This window comes from Tupaia chinensis, unplaced genomic scaffold (assembly GCF_000334495.1).
Source record: "Tupaia chinensis unplaced genomic scaffold, TupChi_1.0 Scaffold000423_1, whole genome shotgun sequence".
NCBI lineage: Eukaryota > Metazoa > Chordata > Mammalia > Scandentia > Tupaiidae > Tupaia > Tupaia belangeri.
This window is the reverse complement of record NW_006159928.1, coordinates 8357895-8379859: the sequence shown is the minus strand read 5'-3', so window position 1 is coordinate 8379859 and position 21965 is coordinate 8357895. Positions and strand designations below refer to the sequence as shown.

The 21965-nt window shown below is 38.2% G+C and overlaps 1 protein-coding gene across 2 annotated transcripts in view; it reads left to right on the top strand.

Moving 5' to 3' along the window:
- The first annotated feature begins 10080 nt into the window (after window positions 1-10080).
- CDK17 (cyclin dependent kinase 17) overlaps window positions 10081-21965 on the top strand; it is a 48924-nt gene continuing 37039 nt past the window's right edge. For both annotated transcript variants that reach the window (XM_006154883.2, XM_006154884.2), the window contains exons 1-4: window positions 10081-10222; window positions 15029-15193; window positions 18463-18596; window positions 21816-21941. In XM_006154883.2, the coding sequence (XP_006154945.1) occupies window positions 10105-10222; window positions 15029-15193; window positions 18463-18596; window positions 21816-21941 (543 nt within the window). In that variant the 5' untranslated portion in view covers window positions 10081-10104. The remainder of the gene's footprint in view (window positions 10223-15028; window positions 15194-18462; window positions 18597-21815; window positions 21942-21965) is intronic.

Genomic DNA, 21965 nt, shown 5'->3' with positions numbered 1-21965 from the left:
CAGCAGGACTATGGAGAAAATTCAAGCAGTTAAGGAGTGTGACCAGGATGTAGGATTGTCACTGCCTTGTACAGGATGACCAGGGAAGAGATGCTTGAGTAGAACTGGAAAGAAATAAGGAACTGGGCAGTTCACGTAAGCTGGAGAGATGTAATCCAGGCAGAGGAAGAGCACTGCAAAGGCACACACAGCATAGCTGGAGTGGAGCGGGTAGGAGCAGATGGTAGAGAATAAAGTTAGAGGAGAGGGGCAGAGAGTTTAAAAACTTGGGTTTAACTGCTCAGTAGGCAATCATTGTAGGGTTTTAAGAAGAGGAATGATATTGCTTGCTCGGGCTGCTGTATATAAATACTCTGTGGGAAGTGGGGCAATGAGAGCAGTGGTAGTGGAGCAGGAAAAGCTCTCAACATTAGTTTTAGGCAAAGAGATGTTGGGGCTCGGATCACGCTCGATGTGGTCGGATTCTGGATATATTGGGTCATTGGAAAAGTCATGACGTATTTTCTATGCAAAAACACGTTAAGAATTTTCCGATGACTCAATATTTTGAAATTTTAGTGATGTATTGAGTTGGATATGAAAATAGGGTAGACAAGGTAGGACACGTATTCGATTATATGAACCTTTTCCTGGGATGGTGAACACTAAGAGAAACAGTTTGGAGAGGATGGAGATACATGTACTATTTTCTTATTGAAAATTGTCTCTGATGGTAAATTTTTATGCTTCAGTAGCTAAAAAGTGAAAGAGTTGCTTTCTGACTCTCTGGAAATTCATTACTATGGAAAGAAAACTGAATTGGGATTCCTAAAGTGGGATTTTAAAACCTGGTCCTCTCTCTTTCAGAGATTAGACCAAATCACTTCACAGTTTTGAGCTGCTTCAGATTGTTTTTTCCATCTTTTTTTTTTTTTTTTGGAGAGGTTTTTCACTATAGGGCGCGTTCTCTTGCCAGACAGAGACATAGAGACAGAAAGCGAGAAATCACCCCCCAGGGGGGTTGGTCACGCTGCAATCCCTTCTCCTCCATTCTCCTCTCGGGATCTTGGGCACGCATGCACACACACGCACCTGGCGTGAGTTTTAAGCCACTGGGTCTGGGACGTGAACCACGGTCGACTACGTGGGAGTCCAGCGACATAGCCATTACGCTAACTGCTGGTTCCCTTCAGATTGTTTTTTTTAAATCATAAAATACATTGACTGGCCAGTATTGTCTAATGTCTCTTCAGTTGTCAAATATTTGCTTCTCTATCCTTTTGACTCTGATGGCTTCTCCTTTATCCATTTGTTATCAAGTTCCTGACCTCCTTCTCTCTTTTTTTAAAATAATTATTTTGTTTAACTTTATTTATTTGTTTATTTTAATTTGGCCAGAGAGGGAGTGAGAGAGAGAAAGTGAGAAAGCAAGCCGCCAAGCCTGGAACTTGAACTGGGTCGGCTATATGGGAGACCAGCACCCCCAACCACCATGTCAACCTCCCCCCACCCCCGCCTTTTTTTTAACATGCATTCTTCTTCGCTTTAATCAGTTGTATAAGTGACACTGAAATATAACTCTCAAACCCACACTTTAAACATTGACAATTTCCTGAACTCTAGATTAATTTAAATCTATTATATTCTATTCAGTTCTGACTTCATTCCCCTCCTCCTGGACTTACTCATTCTCCTGTGCTCAACAATTGGTAATTTTGATTATGATTACTGCTGTTATTACTAGCTAACCATTAACCTTCTTATTGCGCTATTAATGTTTAGTTTGCTAAACTAGATTAATTGGAATGAAGGTTGGGAAACTAACCCAGCCAATCTCATAGTGTGATCTGTGAACCTGAGACCCTTTGAGGGAGCCTGCCACTCAATTTTATTTTCATAATATGGAAATATTCTTTGCCTTTTTGGTTTTACTTTGTGTAACTGTGTTGACATTGGTCCTGATGGGGCATATGCAGTGTGGGAAGCCACTGGCTCCCATCTACACGCACTTACAGGGAAAGAAACAATTTCACGTAAGAATGTTCTTGATGAAGCAGTAAAATGTACTAGTTTTTATTAAATCTCACCCTTTCTTAAAAGATTTAATTTTATTAAATATTATAATATTTTAATATTGGATGTGTTGAAACCACAGAAACCAAGAAAAACAGAGAACATTCATTATCAGAACCTGACCCCAATCCAATTACACTACTCTATAAACTCCAGTATTTAAAAATCTATCTTAGGGAGCCAGCAGGTGGCATGGTGGTTAGGGTGCTGGACTTCCACATGGCTGACTGGGGTTTGAATCCAGTACCTGGTGACTTTCTCTCTCTCTCTTTCTCTGTCTGTCACGGTGAGTGCACATATCCTAAAACAAATTAAATAATAATAAATAAAATAAACATTTTTAAAATTGATCTTAGTGGCAAAACAAAAACTATCATTTGAAATATTGTCACAGAAACATATTATATTGCTATTCTTAATTTATATGTTGTGTTTTTCAATGTTTTGGTCTCTAATTTTTTACTTTGTGCTAGATAGTTTGTGAAAAATGACAGCACATACCGAACTATGCTGTCAGTCTACCAGTGTTGGGGACCAAGTTAGTCTGATTTGAGTTGGGACTCTGTTGTGGTTAGTGTCAGATGCTTTGAGGGCAGAATCAGGACTTTCCCTTCACTAGGGTCTGATGTCTGAGCACCTGTGAGGCTCAGGAAGTCTCCCCATTCTTTCTAGGTCAGCCACAGTTGGTTGAACTGTGGAAGATCTCTCAGTCTCACAGTCCAGCTGCTGGCATTCTGAGCACCTGAGACATTTTCTTTTCTCTCTCACTCCCTCTGGCTTTCTCCTGGAGTGGGCAATACCATGCACTTGGTGAAGGTACTTGCCTCTTAGGAGATTCTCTGAGTTCTCCTGTGTTGTCCCCAGCATTGGATGGGTTCATTTCCCTACTCTAGTGCAGCTCCAGTGCTTGGAGAGGATCCTTTCAGGGAAATGCAGATGCGATTTGTGAATGAGGTTATTCAAGATTTGACTGTGTCATGTCAATGCCCGTACACCCCTTAATATAGTTTGTTAAAGGTCGAGCTAGTTTCTCCTTTCCGTTGCAGGTTTACTTCTCCTTTCACCATGACCCTAGCCCTTTTTTGTTTTCCGGAAGGGCTTGTTCCTCTAGAATCTAGCTCACTTATGTTTCTTCACATCCTCAGCTCTCTGAGTTTAGAAAAACTATGATTTTGTCCTTACCGGACAAAATAAGACTTGTCATTGTTGAGGTGGGAACAACATTTTTTTTTTTCCAATTTCTTCATAGTTACATGAGCAATCATCCAAATACTTCGAGTTCAGTGTAATTGGTCTAGGCTGGGTCTTTTTCTTTCTTTCTTTTTTTTTTTTTTGGAGAGGTTTTCACTACAGGGCACTTGCGCTCGCCAGACAGACAGAGGCATAGAGACAGAAAGCGAGAAATCACCCCCCAGGGGGGATGGTCACGCCGCAATCCCTTCTCCTCCATTCTCCTCTCGGGATCTTGGGCACGCACGCACGCGTGCCCAGCGTGAGATTTAAGCCACCAGGTCCGAGACGCGAACCGCGGTCGACTACGTGGGAGTCCAGCGACATAGCCATTACGCTAACTGCTGGTTCCCAAGGCTGGGTCTTCACATTGACTAAAAAGAGGTACTGGCTGTATTCTAATATTGATTTTAAAAAGTCCAATATATATAATTGTGATACAATTATTTAAAAAATTTCTTTTTAGAATTATTTATTTTTATTTTATTTATTTATTTCATTTTTAAATTTTAATTTGACCAGAGAAAGACACAGAGAGAGAGAGAGCGGGAAAGTGAGAAAGGAAGCCACCAGGTCCGAGACTTGAACCGTGGTTGGCCATGTGGGAGTGTCCAGCGACTTAACCACCAGGCCACCTGCTGGTCCCGTGATACAATTTTTAATAACAAAATTTTTCATTTTAAATCATTTTAAGCATTAAATTTAGTGACATTAAGTACAATCAAAAGGCATGGGGCCGAATGGTGGTGGGGCACTGATAAAACACAACACAACACAACATCACAGTAGAAGTTTCCCGATTCAGGTCTAGAGACATCCCCAAGTATGCCCAACACATGCTTGTCGTGACCTAGAGCTGGCTTGTGAAAGGCTAGGGGTGGATAGTGGCCTTGGGACTCTATTGGTGATGCTCTCTCTCTCTCTCTTTTTATCTTTCTCTCTCTCACTGTCTCTGTGTCCTGCTCATGCAAGAAATAAACTTAAAAAAGTTTTGTAACATCACCACTATTTCCAAAATTTTTTCATCTTGGACAAAAATGCTATACTAAATTAGACAAAATTTCCCATCCTTTCCTCTCCCTAAACTCTTGGTGACCTCTATTCTATTTTCTGTTTCTATGAATTTTCCTCATGTAAGAAGAATCATACAATATTTATCTTTTTGTGTCTGACTCTTCACTTAGCATAAATGTTCTCAAGGTTGGTTCATCCTTGTAGCATATGTCTGGCAGAATAGTATTCTCTTGTATGTCTATGCCACATTTATTCATGCATTCTTCTGTTGATGGACAGCATGTTTCTACCTTTTTGTTATTGTGAACATGGCTGCTGTAAACATTCGTGTACAAATACTGCTTAAGTCCTTGTTTTCAGTTCTTTTAAGTATATTCCTAGGAGTACAATTGCTGGGTCATATGGTTATTCTGTGTTTAACTTTTTTTAATTAAAAATGTTTTTAAGGACCTGCAGGTAGCATGGTGGTTAAGGCGCTAGACTCCTACATGACTGACCATGACTCAAGACCGCATATGGTGGCTTACTTTCTTGCTTTCCCTTTCTCTCTCTTTCTCCCTTTGATCCAATTTAAAAAAAAAAAAAAGATAAGTAAACTATGTAATTCTTTAAAATATGTTTTTAGTTACTTTTATTTATTTTTTAGAGTGGATGTACTTGTGCATGATAGAGGAAGGAGATGGGAAGGGCCCTTGTTAGGTCTTGTCCTGCCACAGTCCTTTTTTCTAGTCCTCCATGCTTGTCAGGATCTTAGGTACATCTACATATGCCTGACATGACATGTTTTAGGCTGACCCATGGATCTCTTTTTTTTTTTTTTGAAATGTTTTTGCTAAAGGGTGCCTGCGCTTGCCTTAAATAGAAAGTGAGAAATCACCCCCCAGGGGGGATGGCCACGCCGCAGTCCCTTCTCCTCCATTCTCCTCTCAGGATCTTGGGCATGCACCCACACGTGCCCGGCGGGAGTTTAAGCCAGGACTCGAACCACGGTCGACTACATGGGAGTCTAGCGACATAGCCATTACGCTAACTGCTGGCCCCCGGCCCATGGATCTCAACACAACCAGTCATATGGCTTCTAGCACTGCCATTCACTTTGTTACTATTTTCATCTTGCAAAACTGAAACTTTGTACCTATTAAACAATTATTTCCTATTCCTGTACTCCTCTTAACCCCCCCTCCCCAATTCTAGTAGGCTGGAAACTGCCATTCTTTCTTTTTCTTTGATTTTTATTGCAATTATGAAGATATCTTCTTTTTTCTTTTTTTCTTTTTTCTTTTTTGCCATACAAAGACTAAAATCCATTTACATTTGCAGAATGGTTGAGTTTCAACTATCACCTTCCAGACATGTATTAGCTACACTTGACTTCTGTTTTGGATAGTTCAGCTCTATGCTATATGCTTAAAAAGTTCACCAAGGTCCAGGAGCGGTAAAATGTGACTCTACAAGTCAGTCTCACATAGGGAAGTTCCTGGTTCAGATCTGGGGACCTCTCTCAGTGTGCCTGACATGTGTACTCTTAATCTGGGGCTAGTGAAGGCTGGGAGTGAATCACAGTACTCAGAACCTTTTAGGGACTGTTCCCCCTCCCTCACCCCTGTTTCACTCATGGAATAAATAAATAAGCTTTACCAAAAACTCATGGAAAATGTATATTTTGGGAAAAAAAACCAAAGCTACGCATAGATTTCAAAACATTTTGCACCAAAATATACTCATACTGTAGTTCCATTTTTTTAATGAACTTTAAAAAGTTCCCTTATATACTTTCACCTGTGTTATATAGAATGTTACTGTATTATGTGAATTAATTTTTTTTTTTTTTTTGGAGAGATTTTCACTGTAGGGCGCGTGCGCTCGCCAGACAGACAGAGACATAGAGACAGAAAGCGAGAAATCACCCCCCAGGGGGGATGGTCACGCCGCAATCCCTTCTCCTCCATTCTCCTCTCGGGATCTCCTATTCCACTCTTCTTGCACAGAATGGCTTTGGCAATATGTGGTCTTTTATAATTCCAGACAAATTCTATGATTGTCTTTTCTAGATCTGTGAAGAATATCATAATTTTATATGGATTGCATTAAATATGTAGATTAATTTGGGTAGGATTGCCATTTTGATTATATTAATTCTTCCAATCCAGGAACATGAGATGTCCTTACACTTTTTTGTGTACTTTTTGATTTCCTTTATAAGGTTATCATAGTTTTTCTTATAGAAATCTTTGATTTCCTTGGTTAGTTTTATTCCTAAGTATCTCATATTACTTGTGGCTATGGTAAATGGGATTATTTTCTTCAGTTCTGTCTCTGTCTGCTTGTTGATTGTATATGGAAATACTATAGATTTTTTTTTTTTGGAGAGATTTTCACTGTAGGGCGCGTGCGCTCGCCAGACAGACAGAGAGAGACATAGAGACAGAAAGCGAGAAATCACCCCCCAGGGGGGATGGTCACGCCGCAATCCCTGCTCCTCCATTCTCCTCTCGGGATCTTGGGCACGCATGCACACGCGCCCGGCGTGAGTTTTAAGCCACTGGGTCCGGGACGTGAACTGCGGTCGACTACGTGGGAGTCCAGCGACATAGCCATTACGCTAACTGCTGGTTCCCTTATGTGAATTAATTTTGTAGTTACATTTCAATTATTATTTGTTACTTTATCCTTGTCATCTAGAGCAATATTTTATCCCATGATCATCAGATTTTCAGCAGTGGTGTGCTGCCAAGATTCTAAAGTAGGCAGACCTGTATAGCTATGTGAATATTTATTAATTAGCACATGACTCTGCTTGGGAATGTTGGAGTCTGGAAAGTTGGTAGTTAGGAACAAAGAATTCAACTGGAGAAGCTGAGCTAAGTTTTAGTGTCTACGATTTTTATCAGTGACTTAGGTAGACATGGAGTACCCATATGACTGACTTCAGCTACCCAGTCTCTAACCCTCCCTATCCTTCCTTCATTCAGAAGTCAAAGTGATGGAGTGTGGCCCAAGCTCCAGGCATATAAAAGCAGTCATTCACTATAATTCACATTGTCAGTGTTAATTGTCTAGTGTGACCCAAGGTCTCAGGTATATAAGAACACTCTTACCAGGCAGGATGTTTCCAGGTCTCAGAGGTTATCTCCAGGAGCCTTTCATAGTTGAATTCTTTCTTCAGGATGTGCATGGTTTTGTGCTCTCCAAGCCTGCTGGGTTACCTTTCTACTGCATAGTGTTATTCTGGAGCCTTACAAAATAGGATGTTCACAGAAACAAAAGGTAGATAAGAGTGACAATAGCTTAATTCATCTTAAACATCTAATATGTCTGATTCATCGTAAATGTCTGAAATGCAAATGGCATAGATTACTGTCAAGATAGAGCTATAAAGATTGACAATCAGAAGGGAAGAAGATAGCATTTAAGACAGTTATACAGTTAACAGATTTCTTAGTCATAATCAACTCTTACAGTGCACTGGCTGGCTCCTATAGATTCACTCTGCTTGGTGAAATACATATATTATTTCATTTAATTCACATCAGAACCTCCATCTCTGCCTATGTGGAGTAACTTATAGCAGGCTAAAATTTCAGCTGAAAACTACTACTGTTACTAATAAGGTAAAAAAATTATTTTGAAGGCATTGGAGAGCTTCTGAGTCAGTCAAGTCAGGATCAACAGGTAGTGTGGTGGTTAAATTGCTAGAATCCCACATGGTTGACCACAGTTCAAGTCCTAGACCCAGTGGCTTGACAGATCACACCAGGCACTTATGTGTGTGTGGGCAAAATCCTGAAAGAAGAATGGAGGAAAAGAGATAGTGGGGGAGGGGAGGGGTGGTTTCTCACTCTTGCTCATTCTCTCGGTCTCTCTTTAGAGAGTGCACACACCTTGTGGCAAAAAAAACAGAAAAACAAGCAAACAAAACACTTGAGTCAAGATTCAGGAAAAAAAAGGAGACACATTCTATACTGGTTTCCTCTTGAAGAATTTTCCAACTCTTATGCTTTTTTGTGATAAGAATTGATAAAAATTGAGCAGGGCATAAGAGTTGACCAAAAAACAACCGAATAATTAAGTGGAGCTCACCCTTCCCAAGTCTTTGTGCAAACAAAAATTATTCCATGACTAATATATTATGCAGAAGTCTCCAGTTCAGTAAACTTAGTTATTTAGAATAGAACTTTAGAATGAGAAAAGAAGCAAAACACTTAACAGATGTAAAATATAAATGTTCATAGCTGAATAATCTTGTATGTTTTAGCACAGGGAAGCTGTAAGGCTTTTACTTTCAGTTAAGGTAATGGTATAGTTTCTATGGTGTTCTGCTAAACTTGCTAATCACAAGTCAGAAATAGCAGGATAGAAAAGTTGTAGGTAAGTTATTGAAGAATTAGTTTTGGCAGCAAATTTCTTGTTTGGTTGTATTAGCGATTTCACTGTGATCTGTACCATTAGTTTTTGTATATCCAAGAGAGAAAATGCCACCAATTATATTTTGACATTCCATTAACTGAGAGAAGCAACCTGATTTCATAGATGTTGCAATGTGGAGGCAAAAGACTTGGGTCAGGAAACTTCTTTGAGCATGTTTCCTCATGTGTGAAAATGAGATAGTGTAGCTACCCTTCAGAGTTAGGAAGACTGAATTAAGAGACCTGAAACTGTCTAATATGAATTAGCCTGTTAATTTAGCTTTCCTGTGAGGGAGAGGGAAAGTGAGAAATCACCCGCCTCTCCCCCTCGGCCAGCAGTGATGGCCACACCGCAGTTTCTTGTCCTTCATTCTCCTTTCAGGATTTTGGGCATGCACACACATTCACCCCATATGTTTTTGTTTGTTTGTTTGTTTGTCGTTTTTTTTTGTTTTTTTGAGAGGTTTTTGCTATAGGGCACGTGCGCTGGCCAGGAAGACAGAAAGAGACAGAGAGACAAAAAGCGAGAAATCACCCCCCAGGGGGGATGGCCACGCTGCAATCTCTTCTCCATTTTCCTCTCTGGATCTTGGGCATACTCTCTTGCCTGGTGTGAGTTTAAGCTACTGGATCTGGGACGCGAACCGCGATCGACCACATGGGAGTCCAGCGACATAGCCATTACGCTAACTTCTGGTCCCCACACCATGTGTTTTTCAAGTCTCTGGGTCCAGAACTTGAACTGTAGAGTTGGCCATGTGGGATCCACTGCCTTAACCACTATACTTTCTTCCTTCTAAACATTGACACTGTTATGATAACAGAAAGAGACCCTTGACAGCCTACCAAAGAAATATAAAAGCAAGACCCATTGTTATTGGTTTTTATAAATAAGAACTTAAAAAGAAAAAGAAATTGTTGGAGCTGTTTAATGAAAAGTCAAGTACCATTTCATGTCCTCCCCCTTTTACCTCTTCCACACCGTTTATATCTGAATATATCAGTGAATGGTTCCAGTACTGACTGATGTAGTGATGGAGCTTAAGCTTCAAAATAATATTGATATTTTTATTACATTAGTTTTCAGAAAGCACATTTAAGAAAATTTTCAATCCTTCTAAAATTAGGTATGGCAATTCAAGTCTCACTCTTTAGTTGTATGGAATTCCTGCTCTTCTGATGTCAGATAAATATAGGATTAATCAAAGCAGGTAGATCTTTTTAAACAAGGGATTGGGTTTTGTGATGTTTAGCAGAAATGAGACTTCCTCATTATATCCCTAATTGAAGATGCCTACTAAACTCAAAATGACATTTGTCTTGAGCAGTAAAATATTCATAACTTTAATTTTGTGCTCATTCTTTTCTTTTAGGACTTTTCAAATCACATTCAGTTGTTAGGATGAAAAAATTTAAGAGAAGACTGTCCCTCACACTTCGAGGAAGCCAGACTATTGATGAATCATTGTCTGAATTGGCTGAACAAATGACTATTGAAGAAAACAGCAGTAAGGATAATGGTAAATATTGGAGATTGGGGGCGATGATTTCTCCTTTTAATTACTTTATAAATGGGATGTAAATTTACTTTTTGGAAACTTAAGTTCATAATAACTTCCTTTTGCTTATTTCACTGCCTCAGTCCCTGCCTTCTTAGGAAACAGACAATTTTTTGCTTACTTAATGGAATATTCTCCTCTTATTATAGTAGTGTTATAATACTTGGTCTCACACTCTGATAAATTCTTCTATCACATATATATTTTCATTATTCATTAATTTTTGAGTAAGGATACATTATATTTCAGTCATTATGCCAACTGCTGGTCCCTCACAGAATGAAATATTATCGAACTATCAAAAAGAGTGTACTGATTGATGTTACAACATAGATAATGATCTTTGAAAAGTTACAGAAACCAGACCCAGAATATTCTCTGATTCCATTTATATCAAATATCTAACATAGGTAAATAAATCCACAGAGACAAAAAGCAGATTAGTGGTTCCCGGGAGTGATAGAAAGCAGCAGAGAGTGACTGCTTAATGTATATGGGTTCTCCTTTAGGGAGTGATGAAAATATTCTGAAACAAGTTAAGGTTAATGATTATACAACATCGTAAATGTGCTAAATGCCACTGAATTGTGCACTTCAAAATGGTTAATATTGTGTTATGTGAATTTTATCTCAATTAAAAAGTCAGCTTACCTAAGATATACCTTTTCCTCATGGCTGCTCAATTTGCTTCATAAAATTTTAATGCTATTTTAGGTCTATCACAGAATATTTTGATATTTCAAGATCTTGTCTTTAAGTAGTTAGCCTTGAACTTATTTTCTCTCTTATATGAAATGTCTAGAATGAGAAAATTCATAGAAATAGAAACAGAAAGTATAATAGTGGTTACCAGGTACTGGGGGGAACAGAAGAACACAGAGTTATTGTTTATTGTATTTACATTGAGATTTTTAAATTTAATGAAGAGAATAGTTGACCATTTAAATGTGAGAGAGAGAATAGATCACAATTACAGAAAGGCAAAATCATTTTATTTTAAATATACTATTTGAGACTTTGAACCAACTAAATTCTTCAGCTAGTAAAATGTACTACATGTATATAAATGTTCACTGAAAATATAAAAAAAACTAAAATAATCACTTTTACTAATTATGTAGGATTAGAAGTATCCCCCCAAAATCAAAGATTGAAATGGTTGGGTTTACCAGATATTTAATTTTCTTGTCCATATTCCTGTCTGGACTAGAGCAATTTATTTTGTTTGAAATCAGTGAGTTCCAGTTTTGAGTATTGTGAGCTCTTGTCTCATACCTGGGTTCCTTCTTTTCTCCTGCTATTCTCACACACGAAATGGCAGCACTGACAGTGGTTTTGACCATAGTGGATGAATATACTGCTAATTCTTACCAGTAACATGAAATTGAACGTACAAATTCCACAGGATATATATGTTGGTTGTGAATTAGGTTCAGTCTGGTAGTAGTATTTAAAAGATCAAGACTAGAAACAGGAAATGATTCAGGCCAAGAGTTTAGTCAGGAAATTGCATGTTCCTGGTCATATAGTTCATGTATTTAGATGATCTAAATGAATAAGATGCCAAATAACATTTCTTAGTGGAATCATAATGAGTGTCATGTTGTGGTGTTAAAACTCATTGGAAATCCTTAACTTGAATTCAATTACTTTATAAGAGTAAGAAAGATCTACAGCTTTTCATATAAATTTTCATCACTTTAAAAAAAATTGTGGTAAAATACATATAACATCAAATTTACCATTTTGTTATGTACAACTCAGCAGCATTAAGCATATTTATACTGTTATGCAACCATCATAATTATCCATCTCTAACTTTTTCATCATCTCATACTGAAACTGTACTCATTAAACAATAGCTCAACGTTCTTCCCTTTCCTTTCCCCAGAACCTGGTAATCACGATTACACTTTCTGTTTCTATGAACTTTCTTTTCTTTTCTTTTTTTTAAAATTTTTAAAAGAAATTTTTGCCTTAGGTTGCATGTGCTCACCAGAGAGAGAAAGAGAGACAGGAGAGGGAAAGTGAGAAATCACCCCCACCCCACTCCCTGAGAGAGTCCCCTTGGGGGGGGACCCCGCAGTCCCTCTTCTCCATTCTCTTCCTGGGATTTTGGGCATGCATTTACATGTGCCTGGCTTGATTTTGAAGTCACTGGGTCCATAACTTGAACCCAATCCTGTCAGCTATGTGGGAATTTAGCAACATAACCACTATGCCATCTGCTGGTTCCTCTATGAGTTTTCTTTTTCTAGGTACTTTAAATAAAAGGAATCATATAGTATTTGTCCTTTTGTGTCTGGCTTATTTCACTTAGAATAATGTCTAAGGTTTCCATTACTTTTGAAAGTACAGAGCGTTATCTTTTTTTTTTTTTAGAATTATTTATTTAATTTTATTTACCCATTCATTTATTTTAATTTGACCACAGAGAGGCACAGAGAGCGAGAAATAGAGGGAGGGAAAATGAGAAAGCAAGCCACCAGGTCTGGGACTCAAACCGTGGTCGGCTATGTGGGAGTGTCCAGCACCTTAACCACCATGCCACCTGCTGGTCCCACAGAGCGTTATCTTATTGACCAGTTAATTGCTGTCAAATCTGGAAATGTTACAGTATTTCTTCTGAGTTTATCCATTTGGACTAGAAGATGGCATAGTGATTAAGTCACTGGACTACCACATGGTCAACTGCTATTTGAGTCCTGGATCCAGTGCATGCCCAAGATCCTGAGAGGAGAATGGAGGAGAAGGGATTGTGATGTATCCATCCCTTCTGGGGGGTGATTTCTTTCTTTCTTTCTGTCTCTATCTCTTGTGAGCACACGTGCCCTATAGCAAAAATCTCTCAAAAAACAAAAAGCTGTGTAGGAGGAGTGTATGAGAGTTATTTTGTAGCTATGTGTGCTGGCCTCTTGCTTCTGCCATCATAACATGTCCTGAATTTGCCTGCTTCTGTTTGCAGTACAGCTACCCTCATCGGTCACCGTCATTAGTTGCTTAGGATACTGCAGTAGTCTCCTCCTCTACTGTTTTTGTTGTTGTTGTTGTTGTTCTCCAGCAGCAACCAAAGCGATTTCTCTAGAAAACTTTACTTTTAATAATTATAAGTTCAAAGATACTACAGAAAAACCACTTGTACCTTTCTCATATTTCCCCCATTGGTTACATCTTACCTAACTGTAGAAAATGATCAAACCAGCAAATGATGTTAGCCTAGAGCATAGTATAGCGTTATGTCATTTTATCTGTGCCGATTTGTGTACCCAGGACTGTGATCAAGGGAAGAACTGTTGCATCACCACGAGGGGGGGCTGCTCCTGTGCTGTCCGTTTACAGTCATCCTCACCCCCTCGCTTCCCACTGCCTCTGTCCCCCCACAGTGATATTTTAGGAATGTGAATCAGATCACCTCCATCTTCTGTTTCAGAGCTACTATAACTGCTCCTAAACTCAAAATAAAATTCAGACTGTTATGGTGATGTGTAAAGCGCCGAAGGATTTGCTCCCTGCTCGGCCCCCTGGCCTTTCCCTAGCACAGTGTCACCTCACAGTTATCTCCTGTAGCTGCAGTTGCCGCCTTTCTGTTTCTCTAACAGTGGTCTCAAACTGTGATCTCTGCACTTGATTTCTTTGGTGAAGAGCACACACCCTCTGGCATAAACAAAACAACCCTAATTTTGGTTAATAAATTCAGAACCTCTATATTGATATATGCTAAATTACCTTTGTTTTATTCACTAATTGACATACCTTTTTAAATGTCCAGCGAATAGGGATATAAATTCCTTTAGGTGAAGACCATGTCTTTTATATTGTACAGTATACTTAATCATGAGGGCACAGTAATACCAGGTAGTGAGTAAGTGTCGGAGTGGTGTGGAAATAATCTGGAGAGATATTAAAATAAACAGATAGATAAAAAATTTGTAAGTTCAGAACCAGCAGTTGGCATAATGGCTATGTCGCTGGACTCCCATGTAGTCGACCACAGTTCCACACCTGGTGGCTTACACTCACGCCGGGCGCATGTGTCTGTGTGCCCAAGATCCTGAGAAGAGAATGGAGGAGACGAGATTGCGGTATGGCCATCCCCCCTGGTGGGTGATTTCTTGCTTTCTGTCTCTCTGTCTCTGTCTTTGTGGTGAATACTTAATCATGAGGGCACAGTAATACCAGGTAGTGAGTAAGTGTCGGAGTGGTGTGGAAATAATCTGGAGAGATATTAAAATAAACAGATAGATAAAAAATTTGTAAGTTCAGAACCAGCAGTTGGCATAATGGCTATGTCGCTGGACTCCCATGTAGTCGACCACAGTTCCACACCTGGTGGCTTACACTCACGCCGGGCGCATGTGTCTGTGTGCCCAAGATCCTGAGAAGAGAATGGAGGAGACGAGATTGCGGTATGGCCATCCCCCCTGGTGGGTGATTTCTTGCTTTCTGTCTCTCTGTCTCTGTCTTTGTGGTGAGCACATGCTCCCTATAGCAAAAATCTCTCCTCCTGCCCCCAAAATTGGTAAGTTCTAAGAAATGGATAGTTATTAGACCAATTTGAAATATTGTTTTCTATAAATGATTTTTCACAGAAATTGTTCTGTTTTTAAATTTTTGTACTTTATATAGGTAGTCAAAAAGTGAGGTTAAATGTGATGAGCTCTATTATTAACTTTTCATTTTGTTTTCTGTCTCACTTTCTCAATCCTTCTCTTGTGATCCTGGATCTTGGGCTGATGACGGAATGATTTTTGGATACCATGACTACAGAGCCCATTGTGAAGAATGGCAGGCCTCCAACATCTCACAGTATGCATTCCTTCCTCCACCAGTACACAGGCTCTTTCAAGAAGCCCCCGTTGCGGAGACCACACAGTGTTATTGGAGGAAGCCTTGGCTCCTTCATGGCAATGCCCAGAAATGGAAGCCGATTAGGTAATTTTGTTATTGATCTATTATTTTTAACTTTTAGATTGTTAGTTATGCTCATACTTAGGTTTTAGTTGCACAGAAGTGAGTCAAACTTCATTTTTATTATTTCTCTTCAACAGATGTAAATGAGCTGAGTAGAAGGAATAGCAGAAAGATGGAAGATTCTAGAAAGTTAATAGTGCTCACACTACAGAGAAGTAATATTTGATAACTGGTCCATGGAGAAGGGAAATGAAGTTGTGAAAAATGTATGCAGGGTTTCAAGATGAATGGAGGTTTAGGATGGTGCAGGATATAGGGTCATACCTTAGTAGCGCTGCAGATCATCATCTTATGATAGCCCAGTGCAGTGATTACCATATAATTATCACCTGTGTTGTTAAAATATCCAGAAAAAGTGTGTATCTGGAAATTTCTGTTTATTTTCTGTTCGTTCATTCTTTGTCCTTACTCTTAAATTTTAAAATAATTAATGCTTAGCTGCTTTATAGTCTCACTAGAAAATTTATATTATATTTGGGGCCAGCAGATAGCATTGTGGTTACATTGCTGGACTCTCACATGGCCGACCATGGTTCAAGTCCTGGATCAAGTGGCTTGAAAATCATACTGGGTGTGTGTGTGCCCAGGATTTCAGGAGGAGAATGAAGGAGAAGAGCAGAGATTGTGGCATGGCCTTCCACTCTAGTGGGTGATTTCTTACTTTCCTTCTCACTGTCTCTGTCTCTCTTTAGTGACTGTACTCACCCTAAGGCAAAAACCTCTAAAATAAAAATTACATTTACTTAAGTTCCAGCAGATTTTATTCTACCACTTACATTATCTGGTTGTGGAATATGATTTCTTCATGTCTTTCATTGATTTGGAGAGAGAACTTTTCCTCAGTGGGGTTTTATTAGCGAGAAATGTCTGTATCCTTTATCCTTGTGCAATAGACGTGCAGGCCTAGAGAATGAATGGATATGTGGGAGTTGGCTCACGCTGGTTCATGAGAGATGCTTGTTAAATTTTCCAGAAGTTGGTTGTTCAACATAGCTATCATTATACTATAAATGTATCAACTTACAGTTGAGTAAGTATAGAATGGATGTGCACCATTACGGAATTTGTGCAGGAGTCAGCTCACACTCAGGAGAGGTGGTCGTTCAATTTTCAGAAATTTTACAAGCTAGTAAATGTAGCTACTCTTATATTTTAAATTACATAAAATTGAGTAAGCTAAATTCAAGCAAAGGTAGTGAATACTCAAAAGTCATTACTTCCTAATTGTTATACCATTTTTTAATAGTATCTATGCTGTGGGAGTTAATTCTTTTGTATCTGTGTAGTCCATATACATTGTAATGATGTGCTATCTCACAATTTTTCCACACTGTCTAGTCAGTGACATCATATAGGTAGCTTGAGGTCAGTCAGAGTCTAAAAAAATGTTATCTGACTCAACAAAGAAGTCACTTATTCCACTAATGGGTAAGTGAATTTCTTTTTTTTTTTTTTTGAGAGGTTTTTGCTACAGGGTGCGTGTGCTCACCAGAAAGACAGAGAGAGACAGAGAGACAGAAAGCGAGAAACCCCCCCCCGGTGGGATGGCCATGCCGTAATCCATTCTCCTCCATTCTCCTCTTGTGATCTTGGGCACACATGCACACGCGCCTGGCATGAGTTTTTTAAGTCACTGAGTCCGGGACGCGAACTGCCGTCAACTACATGGGAGACCAGTGACATAGCCATTATGCTAACTGCTGGTCTCAGGTTAAGTGAATTTCTGATATAAACCTTTATTGTTTCACTTTTGCCTTGATGGAAACCAAAATACCAACCAAAAGTCATGTCAGAATTATACTTGTTTATTAATGACACAATTTCTTAGTTATATCAAGTGGTACTCAAGTATTTATTCAGGCTAAGATTAATAAGCTTTCTTTGCATTTAGTTGTGTAACAGGGCAGTTTTTTTAGTCTCCCCCTCCTCTCTTTCAGTTTAATTTTTTTTTTTTCCCCATAAGGAGTATGTGCTCACTGGAGAGATTGAGTGAGTGAGTGAGAAATCACCTCCCACAGGGGGAATGGCCAAACTACAATCCTTTCTCCTCCATTCTCCTATGACTTTCGGAATGCACATACTTGAACCTGGTATGATTTTTCAAGCCTTTGAGTCTGAGACCCAAGCTATGGTTGGCCATAGGAGAGTCTAGTGCCTTAACCACCACGCCACCTGGTGGCCCCATATTGTCATTTAACTTTTTATCTCTGTTAAGCATATACTATAGCCAACCTTTACATACTATGAATATCTTTTTGCTCCCAATACATTTTCAAGCTTTTGGTGGTGATAAACTTATTTCTGTAATTCTGTACTAATTATTGAGACTATGCATTTTTTTGCATAAAAAATGTGTCATGACTTTTCTGACTACCCAACAAATATTCAGTGAGTATTTTAAAAATGTTTTGAAGAGGGCTTATGTGCTTGCTAGTGAGAGGAGGAGAAGAGAAAGGGAAAACACTCCCTAGTGAGGCGTGGTTACGCTGCAGTTCTTTTTCCTCCATTTCCCTATCCCATCAGGATTTTGGGTTGGCAGGCACACACACATGCTCTGCATGGTTTTCAAGCCACAGAGGCCAGGATTCCAGCCATGTGGGATCTGTTTCCCGATGCACCACCCTCAACCACTGTGCTACAGGGCCAGCCCATCAGTGAATATTTTTTGAACTGTTTCATTTTTAGCACTTGTTGGGTGACATATTGGAGAGCTACATTAGTAGCTTTAAAAATATTTTTTAGAGTATTTTGAAAGAACTAGCTACATTTCGCTGTAGACCCAATAGCACATTATTCAGTGCAAAGAATACTGAACTACATTAGAGGAAAAAGGTCATTTCTATCCCAGCTCTGTTCCAAGCTGTTACTTTTTGAAATCATTTTAAATTTTAAGTCTCAGTTTCCAGGTCTGGAAAATGAGAGAACTGACTATCTAAGGTGTTATTTCCACTCTGTAATATGTCATTATTCAACTCTTGATAACTTGAATACTATTTATTTTAGTAATCTAAATGTGCGAAAAGACTTTTTAACTTATCTTTTAAGATATTTGAGCTATGTTTTATCTATTAACCATGTTAACTTTGTGTTTACCACGAATATAAAAGATGTTTATATGATGATTTTTACATGTTGGCTGTCTCCATCTTACCTGTAGAATAATAAACATGAATATAGTAGGATATAATATATCTCTTTGAAGGTAAATAATATCTCACTTTGTGATTTAGATATTGTTCATGAAAATCTAAAAATGGGATCAGATGGTGAGAGTGACCAAGCTTCTGGGACATCATCTGATGAAGTCCAGTCACCTACAGGGGTTTGTCTCAGAAATCGTATACATAGACGGATCTCAATGGAGGTAACTATTTAAAAATGTAATATACTTGTACATGTGTGTTTGTGTATATAAACAGACACATACACATACATGAAACAGTAAATGGCCATTTGAAAATTTCCATGGAAGCAAATGACACTTTCAGGAGTTTGTATTAGTGAATTATTGTCGGTGACTGTTTACTTTTTTTTAATTACTGTCCCAAGGTAAGACTATGTTAATTTTAGTTGTTTGCATTCTTTCAATCACTGTTTAAGTTCTCTGTTGGGGAAAAGTGAATTTTCAAAAATTCTGGAAATCCGAAATGATGCATGAATGAAGTCTTCATTTCAGAAAATGTGATTTTAATCATATTTTTGAGATTTGTCTGGGTGCTTCCTATTTTATTTTCTATAATTATGTCAAATTTTAGGAAATACAAAATAAATAAGCATCAACTTTTCCTTTCTTTATATTTTTAATATGGGTATCTTTTTTTTGTGGTTTGTTAGACCTATTAATCTCTGTAGCACTTACAAGTTATTTCTCCATGTAAAAGAGTAAAGAATTCATTTTCTTTCCTTTGTCATATTGTGTTATAATCTTGAGGACAGAAGGTGATGACTTATTTTAGTATATACTATAGATTAAAAATAGTTTTCTGCAAAAAAAATGTTTTGAAATCAAAATATTATTACTTTGTTTAGTGCTCTTGAGACAATGATGATTAGGATTGATTACATTTTCATTGTAAAAAGATTGCTGGGGGAATCAGTTAAAAATTACAGTTTTCTAATTGATAATTAAACATTTTCAACTGTTGAGATCAACTTAATGTCTATATTACTATAAAAATTATATAAAAAATATAACAAAATAGCCCTCTGTGTGTGTGTGTATGTGTATGATTTTTTTAAAAAAATCATTTATTTAAAAGTTTTATTTAATATTAGAGTCTATTTCTGGACTTTCTCATTCTTCCATTGAGCTTTATTTATTTATTTATTTTTTGTCCCCAAAGATGACACACACTCCAGATTATATTCTTTTTATAATCTCTGTATGTACTTTAATTTACCAGAGGGCACATATGCTCACCAGAGAGACAGAAGGGAGAAAGAGAGAGAAGCAGCACCCAAAGGGGGGCATGGTCATGCCACAATTCCTTCTCCGTTTCCCCATGCTGTTGGGATTTGAGGCACACATGCACACACACCTCACAAGTATTTCAAGTCCCTGGGACCAGAATTTGAACATTGATAGTCACCTGATATCCAGCTCCTTCACCACTAGGCCATTGGGCCAGTCCTGTAGTATATTCTGGTATTTGGAAAAACTTCTTTATTCCTCCCCTATGTACACATTATTGTAGAACATTTAAAAAATATTTTTGATGTTTTCTTTTAGATAAATTTTATATATTTTTGTTCTGAGAATAATCTTACTGGATTATCTTTGGGGTTATATGAAATTAACATGGGGAGAATTATCATCTTATCATTTAGAAAGTTGGTTTGTTTCTGTACTTAAGTCTTACATCTTTCAATAAACATTTATACAGTTCCTATATATCTCTCTGCTGTTTTATTTGATTGCTGTTTTTTAAGAATTATTATTTATTGTTATTTTTTAATTTGACCAGAGAAAGAGAGAGAGAGAGAGAAAGTGAGAAAGTAAGCTGCCATGTCTGGTACCCGAACCATCTTTGGCCATGTTGGAATCCAGTACCACTAGATTTAACCACTATGCCACCTGCTGGCCTCATGATTACTATTTTGAATAGGATGAATTTCTTTATATAGGATTTATATTTATTTAGTTTTTCTTTTTTTAAGATAGAGCCTCACTGTGTTGCCCAAGGTGGCTGTGAGTTCATGGTCCTCCTGTGTTAGCCTACTAAGTGGCTGGGACTGCAGGCACATGCTGCCACACCCAGCTTCGAAGGGGGTGCAGGGAATCAAACCCAGGCCTCCTAGGTGGCCTCAGCCTAATGAACAGTAGTGTCTACCAACACACTGCTGCAATTGGGGCAGGATTTATATTTCTTAGCATGATGGTATAGACAAAGTTACCTTTCAGGTTTCTAATATCTCATATTCTTTAAGTGAACTAGAAAACGTTTACTTCTTCTGTTTTTTGTTTGTTTGTTTTAATAGAGATTTTTGGTATAGGGTATGTGCACTCACTGGAGAGACAGAGACAGAAAGACAGAAAACAGCATGGCCATGGCACAAGCCCTTCTCTTACATTCTTCTCTTGAGACCTTGGGCATGCATGCACAAGTGCCTGGTGTAAGTTTTAAGCTGACAGGTCCAGGACTCAAACCACGGTCAGCTATGTGAGAGTCCAGCGACGTAACCATTAACACCATCTGCTGGTCCCTACTTCTTTTTATTAACATAGCAATTATTTTACATTGAAAATCATACAGTATCTATTTAGTTATATAAACTGGTGATCATACTCTGTGGTCGTCTTTGCTCAGTTGTACTATATGGTATAATAATTTCTGAATTTCCTAATGAGAGGACTCAGAAATAATCAGGGTCACAAAGTACCATTTCCACGATATTACTGTGCATTATATACCTTGGCTTACAATAAATATTTCTGCTCTTGATATAGTATATATAATCAACGTAGATGAGTTTACAGCTATAATACGGCTTTATAGTTAACTTAAAATTTTAAAAATTATTTTATCTATTATTACTATTATTGTTTTTAGAGAGAGGTTTTTTGCTATAGGGCATGTGCACTCGTCAGAGAAATAGAAAGAGACAGAAAGCAAGAAATCACCTCCCAGGAGGGTTGGCCATGCTACAATCCTTTCTCCTCCATTCTCAGGATTTTGGACACATGGCACACATGAACCCAGCTTGAGTTTTAAGCCACTGGGTCCAGGACTTGAACCATGGTCGACTATGTGGGAGTCCAGCGACATAACCATTACACCATCTGCTGGTCCCTATCTATTATAACTATCATTATTATTATTAATATTATTATTATTATCATTATTATTTACATTTGCTATAGAGTACCTGTGCTCACCAGAGAAAGAGAGAGAAAGGGAAAATAAGAAAGCAAAGCCATCAGGCCCAGGTGGTCCATGTAGGAGACCAGAGCTTCAGCCACCACCCACACTTTACATTTCTTATTACTAAGAGTTAATGTATTAGAGCTTGTGAATTCAAAAGTCAAATGTGCTTTTCTATTTTTGATTACTTAATTTCTCTCTCTCTTTTTTTTTTTATAAAGGATTTAAATAAGCGGTTATCCCTACCTGCGGATATCAGAATACCTGATGGATATCTTGAAAAGTTGCAGATAAATAGTCCACCGTTTGATCAACCAATGAGCCGAAGGTCTCGTAGAGCTTCTTTAGTAAGTTTTTGGTCTTCTTAAATC